The following is a 22,806-nucleotide window of genomic DNA, read 5'->3' on the forward strand; positions in this document are numbered from 1 at the left end:
TCGACTTCCATAGGCTCAGGTACTGAGGAGACGTGAGGAGGGCGTGCAGGGGAATTAAATAAACATGCAGTGCGATGTTGGGCTATGAGAATCGAACGTTGGATGAGTTTTTCAATCCCGATGGAGTCATCATAGATAGCCAATTGTAAACCGACATCTGAATTGAGTCTTTGACAATAAGCGGTCATCAAAGCGATTTCGTTCCATCCGCTGCTTGCCGCGATCGTCCGAAACTTCAAAGCGTAATCTGGAACAGAGGAGGTGCCTTGTCGTAGGCGAAACAGCTAATCATGAACTGAGATGGCACTAGAAGTTTGAGCGAAAACAGTGTGAAAATGTTCAAAGAATCCATTCACAGACTGTATTGCGGGTGCATTGGATTCCCAGAGAGCTTGAGCCCAGTTCAACGCTCGACCCGAGAGCAGAGAAATTATAAAAGCAATTTTGGCTTTTTCAGAAATAAACTGAACAGCGTTTACCTCCAAGTAGAGTTTGCACTGTAGAAGAAATCCATTGCACTCCTCCTCGCCCGAATATGAAGCTGGTTTGGCCATGGGACTTACTGAGGCAGGTCGGTAGTTTTGAAGAGCGTGACTGAATTCCGTGAGGGTTTCTTGAAGTGGTTGTTGCGGTGCGACGGCTGCATTAGCAGCGGCGTATGCTGTGGCATCCATAATTGGCTGGTGTGCGGCGGCAGCGTGTGCGGCGTCGTCCCGAGAGACTTCGGTGGATGCAGCGGAGATCTCAGAAGCCGAGGAAGCTTGCATGGTGTGTGGTCAGGTCTTCTGTCAAACTACTGCAAGGATGAGGACACAGAGAATGATGTTAACAGGTTTTATTTAGACACTGTATGCAACTCCTGAATACAGGAAGGGCTTCAAGATCCACACAGGGAACGCAGGTTGAATACTGGAACTGATGTAGCTTGGAATGGGAGCTGAGAATGGATACTGTCTCTGAGATATGGAATATCAGACTACTGGAGTCCTGGTTAGAGATCCGAGAAGAATACTGGAATACACGGAGAGGCGGTATTGGAGAATCCCGGTGAACCACCGCACACAGAGGCTGCTTGGAATACACACACAGAGAGGTTAGTGTAGAAGTATAATACTTGCGAAGGGTATCCTGGAACCAGACAGAAGTGTTAGGAACCGGGGAGTCACTGGCGTCAAACGACGAGACCTGACAATGAGCTGTAGGCTGACTGGGGTTTATATGCAGAGCTGGTGTGATGAATGAAGTGATGAGGTGCAGGTGTAGTCACTCAGAACTCCGGTGATTGCGATCGGGACCAGGTGTGTTGGGTTGAAGCTGGTTGGGGTGTGTCGTTGGGTGAATCCATGACAAACTCGATATTGCGACAGAAACTTTTGACTCTCTTTTCCAGCACTTTAGACACAGTTGCTCCTTTGCGCGTAAAGAAGATTACAGAAAATAGTACAACGCCGTGGTACACCGAGCACACTCGGGCCCTTAAGAGAGCAGACAGAAAAATGGAGCGCAACTGGAAGAAAACAAAACTGGAGGTATTTCGTATTTCGTGGAAAGAGAGCACGATTGCGTACAGGGAGGCTTTAAAAGCTGCTAGATCTGCTTATATTTCAACCCTATTAGAAGAAAATAAACAAAGGTATTTATTTGAAACAGTGGCTAAATTAACAAAAATTAAAGCTTCAACCCCAGACGTTTCCAAGCAGCACAGCAGTAGTGACTTTATGAACTACTTTACTTACAAGATGGATAATATCAGGGAGAAAATTATAACTATGGAACCGTCTACTACAGTATTGTATCAGGCAGTGCATTGTAGTCTCCCTGAGGAAAATTTTGATTTATTCATTGCTATAGGAGAGGAAGATTTTTATAAACTCGTTAAATCATCTAAACCGATGTTGTAAAGTTTTTCTTTCATCGAAGCAAGGACCAGTGAGACAGTTGGGATCGCGTTCAGAAGTTGTTATTTATTGAGCACGGCTGCGGGTTCCAAAATCAGTCTAACTGTAAAGCAGTTTACATTGAAATGTATACATTCCAAGGGGGAGGGATTACATGGAGGTGGAGACTTCTGGGGGTGGAGCGACAGCAGGGAGGAGTTGATTCTTTCTAGTGAACAACCTGTATTGCATCTGGATTGCTCCAGAACCAATCAGCTAATCCAATCATCTTGATGCTTCAACGTCTGAGCTAGGAATCAGCATAACTATTCATATGCTGATTCTGGCCAGGAACTCCGGTTCCAAGGGCCATCCCAGAGCCATTAAAGACAAAAGGTGAGAGATCTCAATGATTTGACTCATTTACAAGTCTTGCCGGAATCTACTGCTGGAAACTCAATAATCATCAGTTAAACCTAAAATGAAATAGATTCTTAAAATTTGTTATCCTTCACCGACAACATGTATGTTAGACCCTATTAGACTAAGCTAATAAAAAGAGATGCTTCCAGAGGTCATAGATCCTCTTCTTAATGTCATTAATTCATCTTTGCAATTAAGATACGTACCAAAAATGTTTAAGCAGGCTATGATTATACCGCTTGTTAAAAAAATGGAATTTAATCCTACAGAACTAGTCAATTACAGGCTGATTTTCTGTCAAAGATACTAGAAAAGGCAGTATCCTGACAGCTATGGGCCTTTTTTTTTTGAAAGAACTGGTATCTGCGAGGATACCTTCCCCCACAGGTGTCAGTCACTTTTGGACTACAATCCCCACCACCCTTGTCAGACTCATTATTCATTATCACACTCAGCTGTTCCCACTCACCTTGTTAGTGTCTGTCTATTTATACCCTGTCTGTTTAATCACTTGTTCTGGAATCCTTGTATGTTGTCACCCGCTTCCCAGAGTCAGTCTTGGTTTGGTTAAATGTTTATTTCTTGTTTTACATGGTACAGAGATATGTTGACTGCTTACATGGACCTTGACCTTTTTCCTGTTCCTGGATTTATGATTACGGATTACCCAATACAACTGCACTTGGACTATCACCCTTTTTGTATGCGTGTCGTGACAGAATCATAGTACTGAGACAGCTCTCATCAGAGTCCCAAATGATTTGCTCTTATCATCCGATTGTGGTTTTATCTCTCTATTAGTGTTACTTGATCTTAGTGCTGCCTTTGATACCATTGACCACAACATTCTTTTAAATAGACTTGAAAATTATGTTAGCCTTGGAATTGCATTAGCATGGTTTAAATCATACTTATCTGACCGTTATCAGTTTGTAGCAGTAAATGAAGAGATTTCATATCAATCAAAAGTTCAGTATGGCGTACCACAAGGCTCAGTGCTAAGACCGTTGCTGTTCACTCTGTACATGCTACCCTTGGGAGATATCATTAGCAAGCATGGCATTCACTGTTTTCACTGTTATGCCGATGATACTAAGCTCTATATTTCTTCACGCCCTGGCGAAACTTACCAATTCACAAAATGAACGGAATGCATAGCTGATATAAAAAACTGGATTCTGAATACTTTATTCTGAAAAAACAGATATTCTAAGTATTGGACAAAAAACTTCCTCACATACTAACCTAGAATACTGTCTAACACTTGATGGCTTCTCTGTTAAGTCTTCGTCGTCGGTTAGGAACCTGGGTGTGCTCTTTGATACTAATCTTTCATTTGAAAGTCACGTGTCTAGTATCTGTAAAACTGCATTTTCCATCTTAAAAATATATCTAAATAATGTCATATGCTCTCAATGACAAATGCGGAACAGTTAGTTCATGCGTTCATGACATCAAGGCTAGATTATTGTAATGTTCTACTGGGTGGTTGCCCTGCACGCTTAATAAACCAACTACAGATGGTCCAAAACGCAGCAGCTCGAGTTCTTACCAGAACCAGGAAGTATGACCATATTAGCCCGGTTCTGTCAACACTGCATTGGCTGCCTATTAAACATTGTATAAATTTTTAAATATTTCTGATTACTTACAAAGCAATAAATGGTTTAGCTTCGCAGTACTTGAGCGAGCTCTTAACGCATTAAAGTCTGTCACCTAAAAACACATCTCTTTGACCTAGCATTCACATAATGCATTATAGACTTCTATAATTCAATGTTAGGCTGCATAGATTAGGTCAGCCAGAACCGGGAACACTTCCAATAAATCCTGATGTACTTGTTGTCGGGATGATTCCAGTTAACGTAGCTACGCGGAAGTGATAAAAAAAATTCTGTATTATACATTTTTCAAGGCTTGTACCTTAGAACCTATTTCATGGTTTGCGTTCTCGAGTCAACAGGCACTGTTTTGTGCAAATGAGCGGCCGGATCGCATTAAGGGTTTTCTGTTAGAACAGTGTCGTGTTAGCGGCCCCTAAGTTAATAACTAAAGATCGTTGTGACAGAAGTGAATCAATCAAAACTAACTTTAGTTGGACAATAACTTTACTCTAGAGCTGCTGTAAAGCCAAAACAATCTCTGTTACTTTTCCTATGATCACTGTAAAGGTGCTTTGAAACAATCTATATTGTTAAAAGTGCTATATAAATGAAGGTGACGACTTGACTATGAACTCGTAATTACAATGTCTTCGACTCCACTTGAAGAGCACATAAACACAGCAGTAAAGTGGCTCTCCTTGACCAGGAATGAGGAAGCTGCTTTACAGGCACTCCTGTTTTACACACGTCACTCAAACACAGAAGCAGGAACTATTTCAACTCCTCAGTTCAGGGAAACAGAAACTAAAGTGTCGTTGAGCTGTTGTGTGTTTTGTGTCTCGCTGTATTCATGCAGTAAAATGGCAGAAGCCAGATTTTCTCCGGATGAGTTCATGTGTCCAGTGTGTCTGGATCTCCTGAAGGAACCAGTGACTCTCCACTGTGGACACAGTTACTGTAAGATCTGCATTACAGACTGCTGGGATCAGGAGGATGAGAAGAGAGTCTACAGCTGCCCTCAGTGCAGACAGACCTTCAGTCCAAGACCTGCTTTAGCTAAAAACACCATGCTGGCTGAAGTGGTGGAGAAACTGAAGAAGACTAAACTTCCTGATGACTGTTACGCTGGAGCTGGAGACGTGGAGTGTGACGTCTGTACTGGAAGAAAACACAAAGCCGTCAAGTCCTGTCTGGTGTGTCAGGAGTCTTACTGTCAAACTCATTTTGACCGTCATGAGGAGTTTCACTCTCGTAAACCACACAAAGTGATCGATGCCACTGGACGACTGCAGGACATGATCTGCCGTAAACATGATAAAGAGCTAGAAATGTTCTGTATCACTGATCAACAGTGCATCTGTGTGTTGTGTAAAGAGTATGAACATAAAAACCACAAAACTGTATCAACTGCAGCACAGAGGACAGAGACACAGGTATGAACTGAGAGCGATTGATCACAGAAATGAAAGTGTCTTTCTTTACTTCCTGATTTACTCATGCTGGTCCAAACCGGTTTGACTCAGATTCTTCTGTGGAATATAAAAGATGATATTTTGAAGAATGTCTCATATATTTTAGTTTATACATTGAAAGTCAATGGAATAAAAACGTTTCAAGCTCAAAAAAAGAGAAAAAGCATAAAAGTAATCTAAACAACTAGTGGTTAAAGAAAGAAGTACGCTTAAGTGTATTGACATGCACTTGTAGAGTACTTCAAATTAAAAGTATATTTTAAAAAAGTGTACTTGCAGATAATATAATATTAAATGAAATGAAAGGCCACTTAAGTGCACTTAAGTACACTTTATAAAGTACACCTTTTTATAATGTAAAATTAAAAGTTTTACTTAAGTTTGATTTTAAAGTAGATTTTAATAATATTTAATATTTAAATTTAACTCAATAGAATTATGAAATTACATTGTATACATAAATACTATATTTAAGTGGGTCAAAATGTCACTCTTAAGTTTACTTATTTACTTTAAATTTAAACTATAATAATTTTTTTTTATTTAATAGCAATTAACATGCAATTATGTGTCTGAAAACATTACGTTCAGTTCACAATTATATTAGTATATTATTTCCAAAATATGCTACTTTTAAAAGAGCCAAGTTGTGATTCACAAATAGTCTCCATATTGTATCTGGTGTCTGTAAACAGTGAGACATTCTTCTAAATATCTTCTGTTGTGTCTCACAATAGACAGAAAGTCATACAGGTTTGGAGAGACTTGAGGAGTAAATGATGATACTAATGATATAAAACTACTGATGAAATAATGCTGACATTTCAGGAAACCATGAATCTGTGGTTTGAACCAGACGTGAAAACTTACCATGCAAGATCTTTAACCACTTCACCAACTCTGGATTCATGTAACTTTAATGTTTGTGTGACAGTAGTTTTATGTGTGATTCCCGGTCACTGGTTTGTCCTCCAGAAACAGCTGAAGGAGACGCAGATGAAGATCCGGCAGAGGATCCAGCAGAGACAGAAAGATCTTCATCAGCTGAGAGAGGAGGTGGAGGCTCATAAGGTGAGTCTGGAGAAGAAGAGAAGTGTGAGACGTCTCAGTTTGGACTCACTGAACTCACTGTGTGATTGTGATGTGTGTGTAACAGCGCTCTGCACACACAGCAGTGGAGGACAGTGAGAAGATCTTCACTGAGATCATCCGCTCCATTGAGAGAAGCCGCTCTGAGGCGACACAGCGGATCAGAGATCAGGAAAAGACTGCAGTGAGTCGAGCTGAAGGACGACTGGAGCGACTGGAGCAGGAGATCAATGATCTGAGGAGGAGAGACGCTGAGCTGGAGCAGCTTTCACACACACACCATCACATCCAGTTCCTGCAGGTAACAGAGATCTAGGAGAACAGGATCATATATCATATGTTGTTTTTGGCTGGTTAGTGACACTGAAACTTCACAAGGACTTTTAAGGATCCCAAGGTCAGCTTTTGTTGGGTTTTTATAGGCATTGTTTACACCTCACTTCCTGTCTGGAGTCTTTGCCCCCTGCACAAAGTTACCTCCAGATGACGTAGTTTCAACGGTGTGCTTGTCCGTCCTATGTCGGTATCAGGAGGGTGCAGACTGTGACGCCAGACAACGTATTTTTTCGACGTCTACCGCACATCTAATGTTGACATCCGTGGGACGTCCGTGTAAGGGTTATTTATAGTCCAAATGTGGTCGTTTGTGGACGTCTTTTCAACATCAAATTTAGACAATGTTTACGTTGTTTTTATACAACTTCTATAACTGTAGTCCCATGTTTCAAAAGGGTGGAGAACGTGTTTTCTGTACCATTGTATTTACATTTATGCATTTGGCAGATGCTTTTTATCCAAAGTGACATACATTGCATTACACATTTATATTCCTATCAGTTCTTGCTTTCCCTGGGAATCGAACCCATGATCTTGCGTTGCAAGCACCAACGCTCTACTGGTTGAGCGACAGGAAAACTATATTAAACTGCGTCTCCAGTTATCAGCTGGTGCTGAGACAATCAAATGGAGTTTTTGGAAAACGATCTTAAATAATTATTAATAATCTGTATTCATATGTATTAATCATGTTGATAACAACAATGTTGATATTTGTAAATAAAAAAATATTATATATTAATCATGTAAATTTCCTGCACCTGTCATAGACGTCAATAGATTTCAAAGGTCAAATGTTGAATGTCAATATGACGTCCAAGTTGGGTCATGGTCGGACGTCCAAATTGTGGACCTAGTTTGGACGTTGAATAGATGTCCAGAATTGGTCATGGACCGACGGACCCAATATGACATGATCTGCACGTCTATCCGACATCCAATGTTTAGTGGGCTAGATCATGTCAATTTCCTGCACCTGTCTCAGACGTCTACATGGCATCACAGTCTGCACCTTCAGGGAACCAAAATCTGACTTCCAAACATGACGTAGAAAAGACCTCATTTGGAGGTAACTTTGCAAACCTAGATCATGTCAATTTCCTGCACCTGTCTTAGACGTCCACATAACATCCAGAAAATTACCTATTCCGGCGTTCAAATATTGAACATTATATTGACGTCCAGGTGGGGTCATGGTTAGATGTCCAAATAGCAGACCTAGATGGCACGTTGCATAAAGGTCAAAAATTGGTCTTGGACCGACTGACGCAATATAGACATGATCTGCCTGTCCAATAGACGTCTGATGTTTAGTGGGTGTGGGCAAATTCATACAGGTAAACAGGTTATCAACATAAAAATCAATCTTATCAGCTTTAAAGATCACCTGACCCAAAATTGGAGACAATTACTTAAAATATTTTTGTAGAAATAAAAGATTTAATTAAAAAGAGCATGAAAAATCTGGATATTGATACCATCAAGTTCACTGATTTCATGAAGACAGAAGAAACCAGAAGGAACATTGAGTCAATATTTAATGTTAAATTCCCCAGGGATTTAACATTAAATTCCCCATGAACACTTTTTATTGACATTCAGTTCTCCCGATCTAAACCAATGAAATTGCAGCAATGATAGTCAGGTGATTCAGACAGAGATAATACGTATATTCTAAAGTGCAACAAATTAAATGTCCAGCAGAGGGCACCAACCTCATTAAAGCTTAGCCTTAAATGTGCACTTAACCACAAGACGAAGAAGATTGATACAAAAGACTTTATTAACAAAGGAATAATCCTAACCGAGCACAAAACGTCAACCAGAACTAATTCATGTTCAACAGGCTAATTGATATACCAAGTATATAGTATCAACGAGTTTTTGTGTGAGTTTTCTGTTTATGTGTGTCAGTTCATCCAGAAAACTAACCATATTTCAAAGACAATAGAAGTAATTCTGAAATTACGTTTAAATATACTTAAAACCTAGTTAAGTGGGTTAAAAAGTTCTCTAAATATTAGCTAATTGCATTTAATATAAATTTTGACTAAATTGTAATACATTTATTTAATTAAAATAATTATTTTAATTACAATTTTAAAATAATTGTATTATTTCTTATATTATATTATATATTATTATATTATATATCAGTGTGAAATACTAGAGTGTGTAGCATTAAATGCTGAATATGAGAAGAATGATCTGAGTGTGTGAAAGTGCTGGACTGAAGCGAGTCACTGAAGAGAAGTCGAGTCCACAAGAGCCGCTCAGATCTGATATAGTGCAGTTATTGGCTGAAGTGTGGAGATGATGAGTTATGATTTCTGTTTTCTGTAGAGTTTCCAGTCTCTCTCAGCACCTCCTGAATCTACAGACGAACCCGACGTTTCCTTCAGTTCTCTCTCCTCTTTTGATGGCGTGAGAGAATCTGTCCGTCAGCTAAGAGACAAACTGGAGGATTTCTGCAAAGAGGAGATCAAGAAGATCTCAGACGGAGGTAAAGTCCTGCGCCTCGTTTATACAGACATGTGTAGAAACATCCCAAATATGAACGTACAACAGTTTATGAAATGTTCCTTCAATTTATAAAACGTCTATTTTCACAAAAATGTCCTTAACCCTCATTTTTGCTTTGGGGTCAGTATGATCCCGATCGACTTTTCTTTAATTAAAAAAACATGGTTCCCTTCATCTCAGTGGATTCAAATTTTGTGACTTTTTCTAAATTATCTATCTATACTGGTGAGACCTAATACACACACACACACACACACACACACACACACACACACACACACACACACACAAATGTTTTTTTTTTTTTTACATTTGGTTCATTAAAATAAATAATATGCAACTACAATCTGACTCTAAAGTCTTGTCCTTCTGTGTTTATTATGTGGCATTGTTCTGTACAATTTTGTACATTTTGTATTTTGTAGAGAGAAAAAAGACACTTCAAAACGCATCGAAAACTTTAAAAATTATACTATTTGAAAGAATATTTATTTTTAATGTCTTTTATAATTTTTATACATATATAAATTCACAAAATGTATTACACAAATGATGATATGAGCGGTCGGCCACATCCAGTAAATGAACGGATCTCTATCGCCCTCTGCTGAGTGTTTATGCACAAAACTATTTCTTTATTAAATTATAATTCCTTTAGGATTTTCTTTAACCGACAGACGGCAGAATTATACACCCAACACCCAGATCCATATCCAGACACAACTTTAGATCATCATTTAAGTATTTTTTTGTCATAAAAATTTATATTTTACATGCAAGCTAATGGTATAGTTGAGGAATTGTGTGGTAAATAGGTACAAAAGTACTTTATTACTAAACACAGCATTACTGTATAGATGAGAAGTAAACAAAAAATATATATATTATGTGTATTATTAAAATGTATTTATTTATAAAAAATATTTTTTATATATTTGCAATCACTCTATAAATGTTGGGGTCACACTGAGTGTAAACAGGAAACTAAGAGCATATGAAGGTTAAATGCGTCTCAGTTTATTAATAACTGGTCGTCTTTTATATAAACATGATGGAGGAGATTATTCAGAAATGAGTCCATCATCTAATATCATTGAGCATCATATTATAAATATCTCAGAAATGAATGTATTGTATCTTGTCATTTCTCTTCACATGTTCATGTTTATTTCCACAGTCACATTCACCAACATGAATCCCAAGACCAGGAACGACTTCCTACAATGTGAGTCTCTAGAAAACCAGCAGAAAAACTCCTGAGTGTGTTCATGTTCTTCCTGTAGAAGGAGAAATAAATCCTGATAGAAGAGTTTTATAATTAATAATGTAAATGATGATTTGCACAGGATATCTGATCAGCTGGACTGAGACACTGATGATACATTGTTCAGATACATTAAAAGATCAGACAGATTCATAATTCCTGTTTCTGATGTGTTTTCTCTCCATCAGATTCTCATCAGCTGACTCTGGATCTGAACACAGTGCATAAACTCCTCCGTCTGTCTGAGAGGAACAGAGTTATTACTAACACTCACACACACCAGCCGTATCCTGATCATCCAGACAGATTTGATCATTATCAGGTGTTGTGTAGAGAGAGTGTGTGTGGACGCTGTTACTGGGAGATTGAGTGCAGTGGTGAATATGTGTTTATATCAGTGTCATATAAGAGCATCAGCAGGAAGGGATGGGGTGATGAGTGTGTGTTTGGACGTAATGATCAATCCTGGAGTTTGCTCTGCTCTTCCTCCAGTTACACATTCAGACACAATAACAAACACACTGATCTCCCTGTAAAGCCCACCAGCAGAAGAATAGGAGTGTGTGTGGATGACAGAAGAATAGGAGTGTGTGTGGATGACAGAAGAATAGGAGTGTGTGTGGATCACAGTGCAGGAACTCTGTCCTTCTACAGCGTCTCTGACACAATGAGCCTCATCCACACAGTCCAGACCACATTCACTCAGCCGCTCTATCCTGGGTTTCTGGTTTATCCTGGATCATCAGTGAAACTGTGTTGATGAACAGATTGTAGAGATTTTACCCAGAATACTTTGAGCTGCTCGATAAACCAGTAACAGTGAGATATTACAGAGACTCTTATTACATTTCTTTAATATAGCGTAACTTCTGCCACAGAAATAACAGAATAAATGTGTGTATTAAATCCTTCAGTAAGAATGGCGTGTGTGTGTGTGTTTATTAAGCTATAATTGTATTGATGGAAATCATATTCATTTAGTTTTTATTGTAGTGACACATAATAATTGTAATATTACTATTAAAAGCACCTTTCATTTGAAATTATTAAACAAACAAAATAACAGATTGAGGATAGTGTGGTTTTGAATATTGAAAAAAGTAACAGTGAGATTTCAGAGACTCTTATTTAAAATGTAGTGTGTGTGTGTGTGTGTGTCTGTCTATACTTGTGTGTGTGTGTCTATAATTGTGTGTGTGTGTGTGTCTATAATTGTGTGTGTGTGTGTGTGTGTGTCTATAATTGTGTGTGTGATGAGGGATGAAGAAGCACTTTCTGAGATCTCAGATATTGGGTCTCAAGGGAAATCATGAACTCTTTAGGAGAAATTAAAGACTTTCACAACGTTTGATAAAGTTGTTGATGTAAAATAGTTCTGTCCAGATATGGAGAAGTGTGTCCGTGCTGTTGTTGTAAAAGCGGTGATCTCTAGTTCTGGATAAAAAGAAAAAATTCCAGATGAAAAAGATGCGAATGAAATTAAGGAAAATAAAAGTGCAGCTTCACGAAAATATTTACTCTTTTTCTGTTCTGTCTTCTTCGTGTGTGTGTGTGTGTGTGTGTGTGTGTGTGTGTGTGTGTGTGTGTGTGTGTGTGTGTGTGTGTGTGTGTGTGTGTGTGTGTGTGTGTGTGGCGAGGGCAGGGAGAGACACATGATTCTAATTGCTGTTTGGTCGTCATAATTCTCATCTCCTGAATGTATAAAACTAAGAATAACAACAACAACTAAAGAATAAAATGAACATATGTTAAAAAAAAAAAAAACATAATAATAATACATTAAAAAAAATAATACTAATAAAATACAGAAATTAAAGTGCTTTATAATATCAGGGCAGTTATATGAATTTGAAAATCTTTACATTTTGTATTGTTTTTTTTATAAGCTTTTTGTTTTGTGATCTCATGTTTGAAAGAGTTGCAAAGTATATTGTGAGATCGGGTTATAAAAGGAAATATTCCAGGGTTTCCTTTGAGTTATTTTTGTCTTATGAATATAAAACTTTGCCAAAATAATTAAAAGATTAATAATATAATTTAGTTTTTCAGAAAAATATGGGTTTTGAAAACAAAGTAAAATGTCATGAGGTTTTAAATTAAGAGTTCTGTTTAATAATTTTGTCATGTCTATTTTAAAAAGAAATAGAAAAAGGGAAATACAAAAATAAATGTTCAATATCTTCAAGTGTTGTGTTACAAAAAGTATATTTATCACAAACAGTGAATATATCCACTAATGGCTGCATTTACAGGATAACATCAATGAATAATGTTGTACATTACTTATTTACTTTATTATATATAACATATTTACAGGGTAATGTCCAAATGCTGTGCCATAATATACAATAAAGTTTAAGCAATGTTGATTTACATGGAGGACTGGATCCGACATTAAAGGAATTTCTTATAAAATTGTTATTAAAACCTTTTTTAAATAAGGAGAGACCATTTACAAAAAGTTGAGGATTTTGTAAGGTTGTATTATTAATATCTAAATCTGAGAATTTGGTTCAGATTATTAGTGATAGCCTTAATTACTTTGTTAAATTATTTTTTATTTACAAATAAACCATATTTTGAAATAAAATTAGGGTACGTGTAAAATTCCCCATTCTTGTCAAAAATCTGGTTTACAATTAAAATGTTGTGACAAACCCAATTCTCCATGTACAATAACTTCTTATTATGAATTATATTAGCATTGTTCCACATAAAACACCGGCTAGGAGAAACATTGTGTCTGTACAAAAGTGACCAGAACAGAAATGCTTGTTTGTGATAATTGACCAAAGCAATTGGAAGTTGACCAGTTATATAAGGACACTGCCACAAATAATGTAATCCTCCAAGTCTTTCAAATAAAAAATATGGGACTATATTGAATTTACTTGTTTGATTTTTAACCCTTAAACAGGCAAGAGTAGAAAATGATAAGCTATTGAGACTAAACATAAATTAATTTGTTACAAATAACACCCAGTGGCTATTTTTGGTACAGCTCCTAAAGCATTCTTGAATTTCAACCATTTAAATTTGGATAGTGCAATATTACATATATTCTCAAAAAGGGGGATGACAGGTTTGTAATATATATATATTTTTTGCAGCAAATAATTGTTCATTGGTCCATATTTCTTGCATTTTTAACCTGTAAATTTTATAATTTGTAAAAAAAAAAAAAAAAAATCCTCAGAATACAAAGATGGTCAAAAGTAGTGTTAATCCCTTTCTTATACCCAAAAGTGGCGATGTGACTCAGGTGTAACATATATTTCAAAACGTGCTAAATAACAACATGAACAACATTTTTATACATTTTCTTTTTCAGCACCTTAAAACAATGTTCATAATTAATGCAGTGTTAGTATTATTTTTTCAAAAGAAAAGTAAGTTTAATATACACGTACTCCAAATCTGAATGTCCTGCACCACTGGCAGCCATGTTGGATTTAGATCAGGCTGACTAATCAATCACAAAATATTTTAAACAACCAACATACTCAAGACAGACCAGGCTGTGATAAATGATAAAAGGATTTGATGAAAAAATAATTCTTACGCCCCAAAAAAGACGACACAAACTATTACACCCAGATCACATTGCCCGTTTTAGGGTTAAACAAGTTTTTAAGCCTAATATTAACTTTTAGAATCTGGTTGAAAATAATCAAATCAAGAACATTTAACCCACCATCAGATCATTTATTAACAAGGAATTTATTAACAGATAATTAATTAACAAAATAAATGTACATTGTATGAGGTTTGTTTCTCCAGATGAAATGAAAGAGCATATATCCTTCGGGGCAATAAGTGAAGAGAAAAGGTATACGCTGCTCTCGAAAGATCTTCTGCCTTACTCAAAATAATTCTCCCTTGAATAGAAAGATCTTGTTAATCATGAGTTATATTTCTTTTGTATTTTTCAATAACAGTCCTGAAATTAGAGTTGACCATTACATCAGTGGTTTTAGAGATGTTAATTCCGACATAGGTTACCGTACTTTTAACAGGAATATTACACACAGTGGATAGGTTGTTGTTTAGACAAATTTAAATTCAATCCAGAGAATTTTGAGAAGCTATTAATCATATTCAGAGCCAAAGGTACCAGAACTTTCACCAAGAAAGATTGTCGAGTCATCAGCAAGTTGTGATATTTTATTTTGTCTTTCATGAGTTTCAATTCCTTTAAAGGGGAGTTGGTTTATCATATTACTTAACTTAACACTTGAGCTACAAAATAAATAAATAAAAAAGGAATGCAGAAAGTGGGAAGCTTGTCGGATGCCTCGGTTTATTTCAAATCTGGGAGATGTTCCGTTAGCAAGTTTAATACCATAGTACTGTCACATTTTGGGTGTTTGTTTCTTGTTCCTGTCTTTTGTCTGTCATGTGATCCCCTGGTTTTAGTCTTGTGGTCCTGCCATGTGTTCCCTTGTCTGTGTCATACAGGCTGCGTTCGAAACCGCATACTCAATGAGTAACGTTACGTTAGGTACTTAATTTCCATAAGCACTTAGCCTACTTAACGAGCGCTAAAAGAGTAGGTACTTTATAACCTGATCTTGTTAATGTGAACCGGACAGCTGCCATGTTGACGTTATCATGTGACCTACGACGCGTTATCACAAGTTGAACGACACATTTAATTAATCTATCTGTAAAAATCTTGATATTGATTAAACTTGCTAATTTTATTGTCTTAAAACTGCTGCCCATTTATTTTGTGAATACATTTAGGGTTGATTTAAGTTCTTAAATTTAACCATAATAATGTGAGCCACCGTTTTATCCTTAACGATATTATTTATTTGTATTACGAAATCCCGTCTTTGCATTGACTTAACATTGAAATCACTCGCGCCTGACGCGCTATTCGCGTCCGGTGTGAACGCACCATTAATGTGGCTTAATGCAGATTAGGATGTCCCCTTATTTATGTCGAAATAACGAGATATCGAGCTACTCTGTCCACGGTTGTCTCCTTTTTGATCAGCGGAAACGATTTTTGCTTGTTTGGGATCTGACTGTCCAGCGTATTTGAAAAAGTTAAGCAAACTTTCCTGTCTTTTTGTCATTTTTCCCCTGAGTGAAACGATCGAGGCTAACAGCAATCTCAACTCGTACAACAAGCGCGCAAGTCATGTGTCACAAACATTGAACACTAGGCTACACAAACAGTAATTTTTATTTTTTTTAAATTTAATTTAGGCAATTAATTTTAGTGACACAGGAGGTGCCGGTGTTGTGCCGAATTTTGACCCCCGCCAAATTATTACCCCCCTAGCATTGGTAGGTTTAGGATTGGTTGTGGGGGAGGGGTTGGGATTAGGGGTGGGGTTAGGATTAGGCAATCAGGTACTGACTTCAAGAGGTTCCGGATCCAATGTCGGATTAAGCCCTGGTAAAACCTGCCTTTTCAAATGAGCGTGAACGTGAACTGCGCGTGCTGCTCATTCCTGCCAGAGTGAGCGCCGCTCTCGTTCACGTTCATTGTATGAAAAGTGATTCGTTCAGTTCAGCGTTCGGCGAAATATGAACGTCGTTCATTGAACGCGTTCATGCACAACACTGATCGCGATGTAAAGTTAACGCTATTGCATGATCACAGTTCATATGTGTGGGGAAAGATAAGCTATTAGAGTAAAAATATTGCGTTAGGCTACTTCAGTTAATAAGAAAAAAGATTTTACGATTCCTCCAAATGCAGTGATGAAGTTCATGTTCTCATGAATAAAAATGTTTCAAAACATCCCCCCCCCTCTATTTTTTTCACAAATCGCACCCTGGGTTTATAACGTCCTAATACACAAATATATGTAGGCTAGGCTGCATTTTGGAAATGTAAGCAGCTCTTTCAACCACTAGATGGCGTGGTATCATCTCTTTAGTGCATGGGCTGTGAAACTCGAAAAATTACGGTAATATGGTGCAAAAGTTCATTTGTTTCAGTAATTCGACTTAAAAGGTGAAACTAATATATTATAGACTCATTACATGCAACGTGAGATATTTCAAGCCTTTATTTGTTATAATTTTGATGATTATTGCTTACAGCTTATGAAAACCCCAAATTCAAAATAAGAATATTGTGAAAATGTTTCAAACTGTAAGCCATAATCATCAAAATTATAACAAATAAAGGCTTGAAATATCTCACGTTGCATGTAATGAGTCTATATAATATATTAGTTTCACCTTTTAAGTTGAATTACTGAAATAAATGAACTTTTGCACCATATTTTAATGTTTTGTGTTTCACCTGCCGTGCACATTATGCAGCACTGCACTTTTAAACAGTAGCCTACACTTTTGCCACATTATTAAACAATCTCATTATGCCTAGTTGATTTCAGAAAATGGTGCTCGGTTATGAATAAATACAATTTTGTTAATAAATATTACCTCCCAGCTGGCATTTGACTGACCTTAAACGTTGAAATGTGGTTGAAATAATGTCAGTTTTTGAAAAAACATTAATTCAACGTCAAAACAACGTTGAACACCAAATGGTTGAAATGGTGTCACTATGGCAACACTGACACCTGACGTTGATTCAACGCTGACTCTACGTTAAAATGCCAGCTGGGCTTGAGTTCAGTCAAATGAGTCAAAACAGAATAGACCGAATTTTCATCGTCGTTGCTCCAGTCTTCAGTGTCACGTGATCTTTCAGTAATCATGATTTGATGCTCAAGAAAAAAAAAAATATATATATTATTATCATTATTATCAATGTTGAAAACAGTTGTGATGCGCAATATTTTTGTGGAAATATATAGATAAAATCTTTGTTCTACTTTGTGGAAAGTAGAAAGATAAAAAGAACTACGGAAGCTTGTTTCCGCCACAGAATAAAACATTTTTTAAAATAATTGCGAGTTTATCTCATAATTCTGACTTTATAACACCCAATTGCGACTTTACATCACGCGATTCTGACTTTATAACCGCAATTATAAGTCGCAATTACCTTTTTTATTTTTCACTCTGTGGTGGAAAAAAAGCTTCCACAAAAAATAATGTAGCATCTCACAGGAGGCCAGAGTTCAGTTAACTGGTTTATTGAACAGAAGCACAACGTGCAGGCATTCAAACACAGGGCTGTGTCTCGCCCAGAACAGCAAAGAGACAGAACTTCCTCAACTCAAACACTATATCCCCCGGGGGTCCGCCCCCTTTCCCCAGACCACCAACCAACAGCACCCCCGGGGTTACACATAGCAGATAACAGCCTTTGACAGTCGCTACAATAAAGTAATACAAATCTTTGTAACATTATCAATGTATTTACTGTCATCTTTGCAGAATACTCTTAATACTTTGCAGAATACTCTTTAAGGCGAGACACTACAGGTGAATAGGGTACAATTTTAAAATAATAGATATCACCATGAAACTTCCTCAGTTGATTACTTACACAAGTTCATAAAAAAATGTATTGCAAGTTTTTAAAATGTGTATGTTTAATTATGCAAATTAGGCATTATCTCATTAAATATGCGCAATTTTGCATATATTTTCACGGGATAGATCTGAACATATGAATAAGCTAGGTGCAAAATTCTTTTTTAATTTTGATTACACACAAGATGCAAAAAGATGTTCAGAGGGATTTCAGGATATATGCTTTTATTACCTAGGAAATCAAAATATACTGTCCATAGCCTTAAAAAATCAATTTTCGACATATTTTTTTAATTAAAATGTCACATAAATCAGGCCAGGAATGATTTATTAACAAATCCCTCTGAACATATCTTCAGAATACTGCTAAGTGTATAACTGGAAAGTTTGGTGTACATCGGTGCTACATAGCCTGAGATGTTTATACTGGAGAATGACAAAAAAACTAATTTTGAGAAAAAGGCATTTAAAGATTTGTAATGTAAAAAATCATACTATTTTAGTTGAAACAACTATTTACTGACACAATATCTTATCAAATCATTAGTAACAACAATACAAACTACCTAAATCACATCGCAACTTATAACACAGCATTTATGGCCTTTAACTGAGCAGAAAAACAGTCAAAAACACACATCTGAGTGTCAGAGGGCGTCACGTGATGCAGAATCACGTTGGCAGAAATTGACATCAGCCAATGAGATTTCGCTTTTACGGTTAAATGCCCATTGTACTTTCACGATTGGTTGCTGATTAAAAGGAAATGACCATATTTGGATCCGACAGCATTGTACAGGAGAGAGAGAGCTTCCCAGTGGTGTGTGTGATGACAGGGAGCAGACAGAGATCGCGGAGCAGCGGGATGATTTAGGACGCCAACTTTTGTTGAATTTAGGAGAAATCTACAGACGCAAATAGACTAAGTGTAGTAAAATAAAGACCTAAATGTGTATTTTCGACTTTTTTTCACCACAAGTCTGAAAGAAGACATGTTATTGAAGACAAATAGCCCAAAATCTCAAAACTGACCACTGAAAAAAACCCGATGTTTTTGCCTGCCTTGTCTCGCCTTAAAAAAAAAAAATCTTACTGGCTTTTACTTGACTAGTAACATTTGAATATATTCAGACTATACATCAGGCACGGCGTTATGGGTGGGCCTGACGGGCCTAGGCCCACCCACTTTTCAACAGGCCCACCCAGACTAGTAGTTGTTCATTTGAGCCATTAGTGGACAAATCGCCCCTTTATATTAATTTAAGGGAACCAGGGCGAATAGACGTCATTACATTACTTTCGTGAGTGACCAACTGACGGGGTCGTAACATGATCAGTCTTAAGTTCAAAGTGAAATTTTACTGAAGTCTTTCTACATTTTTACAAAATACCCCTGGTATTGATAAACCACACTTGTGAGTGACTGACCACGGCAGAAATATATCTCAGTCTAAAACATCATCTTTTCAAAATATGTTTTTCTGAAAAAATGGTGCTTTCACCCCTGCTCTACTTGAATAGAGCAGATAAGCTTGTTTCCGCCACAGAATAAAACATTTTAAAAGATAATTCTGACTTTATTTCTCAGAATTGAAGCTATATTTCTCGCAATTGCGAGTTTATATCTCATAATTCTGACTTTATAACACGCAATTGCGACTTTATATCATGCAATTCTGACTTTATAGGCAATTGCGACTTCTATCACGTAATTCTGAGATAAAAAGAGATGCGTAGGCCTAATGGAGATTCCAAAGCGCTCTTCTTGATCAGAACCAAGGAGAGCCATCGCGGATAGGTCCGTACGCACCGAAACTTTTTAACAATGCTACAAAATATTTAAAGAACATCAAGCTATTAAAATCTATATCATGTATACGTACAGATAATATAACAGTATATTAGTCAGTAATTTTTATTTCGGGTTAACAGTGGATAATGTTTTTAATTTAAGGCCCACCCACAATTGGGCTGGCCCATCCAAAACTGGAATCCTGGCGCCGTGCCTGCTGTGCTATACATACATGTAGCAGAAATCAAGGAAGGGGAATTAAGTTGTTAAGTTGAGGACGTGCCTTTGGAGTTTTGTCCCAATAGTTTATTACCTATATGGCTATAACTTTAGCATTTTTATCACTAAATTAGGCCTATGTCATGTGGCTAACGACAATCCTGCAGTAAAATGACAACAAAATATTTCCCAACGCATTGCATGTTTCACAATGGTCTTGACGTCATTTTTATTATTCTTTGTAAACAAGAGCGATTCATATGATTCACAATAGGAAGGGCAGGACTTGAGGAAGAGGCCAGTTAATATTTATCTTCCTTAAAGGAAGACATCAAGTTAGAACAGGTTACATAACAATGTTAAACACTTGCACTTTTGTGCATTCAGCTTGAGTGATGAGATGTCAATGTAAAGGAAACCTGTATATTGTAGAAGTGATCTTGTGTAACATCCTGACTGTATGTCCAAAAAGAGACACCGTAGCCCTCGGGCAAGTCTCGCGAGAGTCGCGAGACTAGGTGTGTAATGGCAGAATAATAATAAAAAGCGCACAGTTCGAAGGGTCCGTCTCTGTTCCAGTTATTATATGTCAAATATGATTTAGCCAGTGAGCAAACATTACAATCTGCAGCTGGAGAATGGGACTTCAGATGTTTGACACAGAGGACTCACTTTCAAAAGGTTGCTCGCCTCAAAGGGGAGAAAAGGTGAAGCTTGGAGTGAAAATTCACACAGAAACAAACACTCAACATGGTCCTGCTCTGGTTGATGTCTTGTCCCTCAGTCTGGGACACTCTTATATGTGAAGCTGCTGACCAGCGGTGTTAGTGTAACCGCACTCACTGCCTTTAAAATGCAATGTTAAAGGAAAGGCTTGACTCGGATCACAGCATAAATCTAAAAGATTTGTAACATAAAGCAAAAGAGGATTCTTATCTCTGTCATTGGTTTGGCTGATGTTTGTAAACTCAGTTTTGTGTTACAAGAAAATGCTGGGAACCTAATGTTTAATTTTAAAAGTTAAAATAAACATTAACTGAAAAAAAAATATATATATTTAAAAAAAAACTTATTTTAGCTATTTAAGGCAACAGTTCTCCTTTACATTAAGATGAAGTTAAAGTAGCTCAGCCTATTACTAAAATTTAATAAAAACTATATAGAAACATTAATTCAATTAATTAATTCAAAATATTAACAAAAAGTATAATAGTACATCAAGGATAATGAAATAACACTAGTATAAAGTCTGCATGTTTCGTTTCAATTATGAGTTGTTTGCACACAAAAAATGTTTATGATATTTTTGCATATTTATTATTTAAATGTATTTGTGGTTTTCATATTCCATTTGTTTACTGCTTTGTATTACAGTTTTTCTCACACATTTTCTGAAAGCATGCCTCATACTCTCAGAACTCTACACACAAATAAAAAAAACACACACACAATGGGCAAACCCCCTCAATTCTCCTGCAAAATGAAACTTTACATTCAAAACAATGTTATTTCTTCTCAAAATGGTATTTTGTTTTCAAATGACACACACAAACCATCATGTGAATAGACATTTATAAGAACCAGTTCAACACTGACGTGCTCAATGTAAAACACTTCTTCTCCATTCATCATAAAGACTTAGGCCTTTTGTTTTTGTTCAGTGTCACACTTACTACAGACAGTACATATAACTGTGTTGTAAAATATTTGAGAATATTGTTTTTTATACTCAGAACACACAAATATTTTATTTTATATTATATATTTTATACCAACACAAAGTTGCACATACAGTGGTCTACATAAAACAACAGAAGAAAGAAGAATTTACTGTACAGTTACAGGAAAAACAAACATCTGCCTCTGTTTCCAATGTTGGCATCCATTGCTCCATTGAAGAGCTCACCTGTTGCCCTTTTATACTAAAGCTCTGATTGCTCATTGTAAAACTGTGTGACGGGTGTTTGCCCATGTGATGAGTCAGTGTGCATATGTGAAAACAAGAGATTTTCTGCATGAAAATTGTGCCAAATGCAGAGATTTGTGTGTAGTGTTTTGAAAAAAAGAAAATATGAGGAAATACCAAAACCTCCCAAACGGGTAAACATTTAATTGATGTTCAACAAATACAAAACAGGTATCAATCCCTTTCTTCAAAAGCATTTATTGTTAATGATATGATACAGATTATAACCCAGATGTGCTGTGTTTGACAGACACCTGGCTAAAACCAGACAAGTACATTACTTTAAATGAGTCCACCCCCCCAAGATTATTGTTATAAACTTGAACCTCGTCTGAAAGGCAAAGGGGGAGGAGTTGCTGTGATTTATGGTAATATCTTCAGTATTAGATAGATAGATAGATAGATAGATAGATAGATAGATAGATAGATAGATAGGTAGATAGATAGATATATAGATAGATAGATAGATAGATAGATAGATAGATAGATAGATAGATAGATAGATAGATAGATAGATAGATAGATAGATAGATAGATAGATAGATCGATAGATAGATAGGAGTTTATTTGTCCTCAAAGGAAGATACATAACAGACAACATGTTAAATTATTGACATGTAATACAATCAAAAACAATCTCTCACACACACACACACACACACACACACACACACACACACACACACACACACACACACACACGTGCTTATTTCTGTTAGTTTTATGGCTAAAGTCAGATTACACTGTATTCAGCACAAACTCTGCTACAATAATATGTCAGCAGCATGTTTGTAAAAGCTTGTAGTTTTGAGAAAATGACGTTAAAAA

General features: G+C 36.6%; 1 protein-coding gene across 2 annotated transcripts; it reads left to right on the forward strand.

The window, feature by feature from the left end:
• The first annotated feature begins 4,651 nt into the window (after nucleotides 1-4,651).
• LOC307003134 (tripartite motif-containing protein 16-like) lies at nucleotides 4,652-11,508 on the forward strand. 2 transcript variants are annotated; one of them, XM_079621258.1, is made up of 6 exons: nucleotides 4,652-5,337; nucleotides 6,352-6,447; nucleotides 6,533-6,766; nucleotides 9,145-9,304; nucleotides 10,502-10,549; nucleotides 10,777-11,508. In XM_079621258.1, the coding sequence occupies exons 1-6, from the start codon at nucleotides 4,765-4,767 to the stop codon at nucleotides 11,346-11,348; spliced, it is 1,683 nt and encodes a 560-aa protein (XP_079477384.1). In that variant the 5' UTR covers nucleotides 4,652-4,764; the 3' UTR covers nucleotides 11,349-11,508. The 2 variants fall into 2 exon arrangements, with proteins under 2 accessions (XP_079477384.1, XP_079477385.1); XM_079621259.1 differs by lacking the exon at nucleotides 10,502-10,549.
• The last annotated feature ends 11,298 nt before the right edge of the window (nucleotides 11,509-22,806 follow it).

Source organism: Phoxinus phoxinus (assembly GCF_949152265.1).
Source record: "Phoxinus phoxinus genome assembly, chromosome: 1".
In the NCBI taxonomy this organism is placed as follows: Eukaryota; Metazoa; Chordata; class Actinopteri; order Cypriniformes; family Leuciscidae; genus Phoxinus; species Phoxinus phoxinus.

Coding starts and splice junctions, on each gene's coding strand:
- LOC307003134 (XM_079621258.1), top strand. CDS start 4,765: ATGGCAGAAGCCAGATTTTCTCCGGATGAGTTCATGTGTCCAGTGTGT. Junction 9,305..10,501: donor CAAGAAGATCTCAGACGGAG/GTAAAGTCCTGC, acceptor TTATTTCCACAG/TCACATTCACCAACATGAAT. Junction 10,550..10,776: donor CAGGAACGACTTCCTACAAT/GTGAGTCTCTAG, acceptor TCTCTCCATCAG/ATTCTCATCAGCTGACTCTG.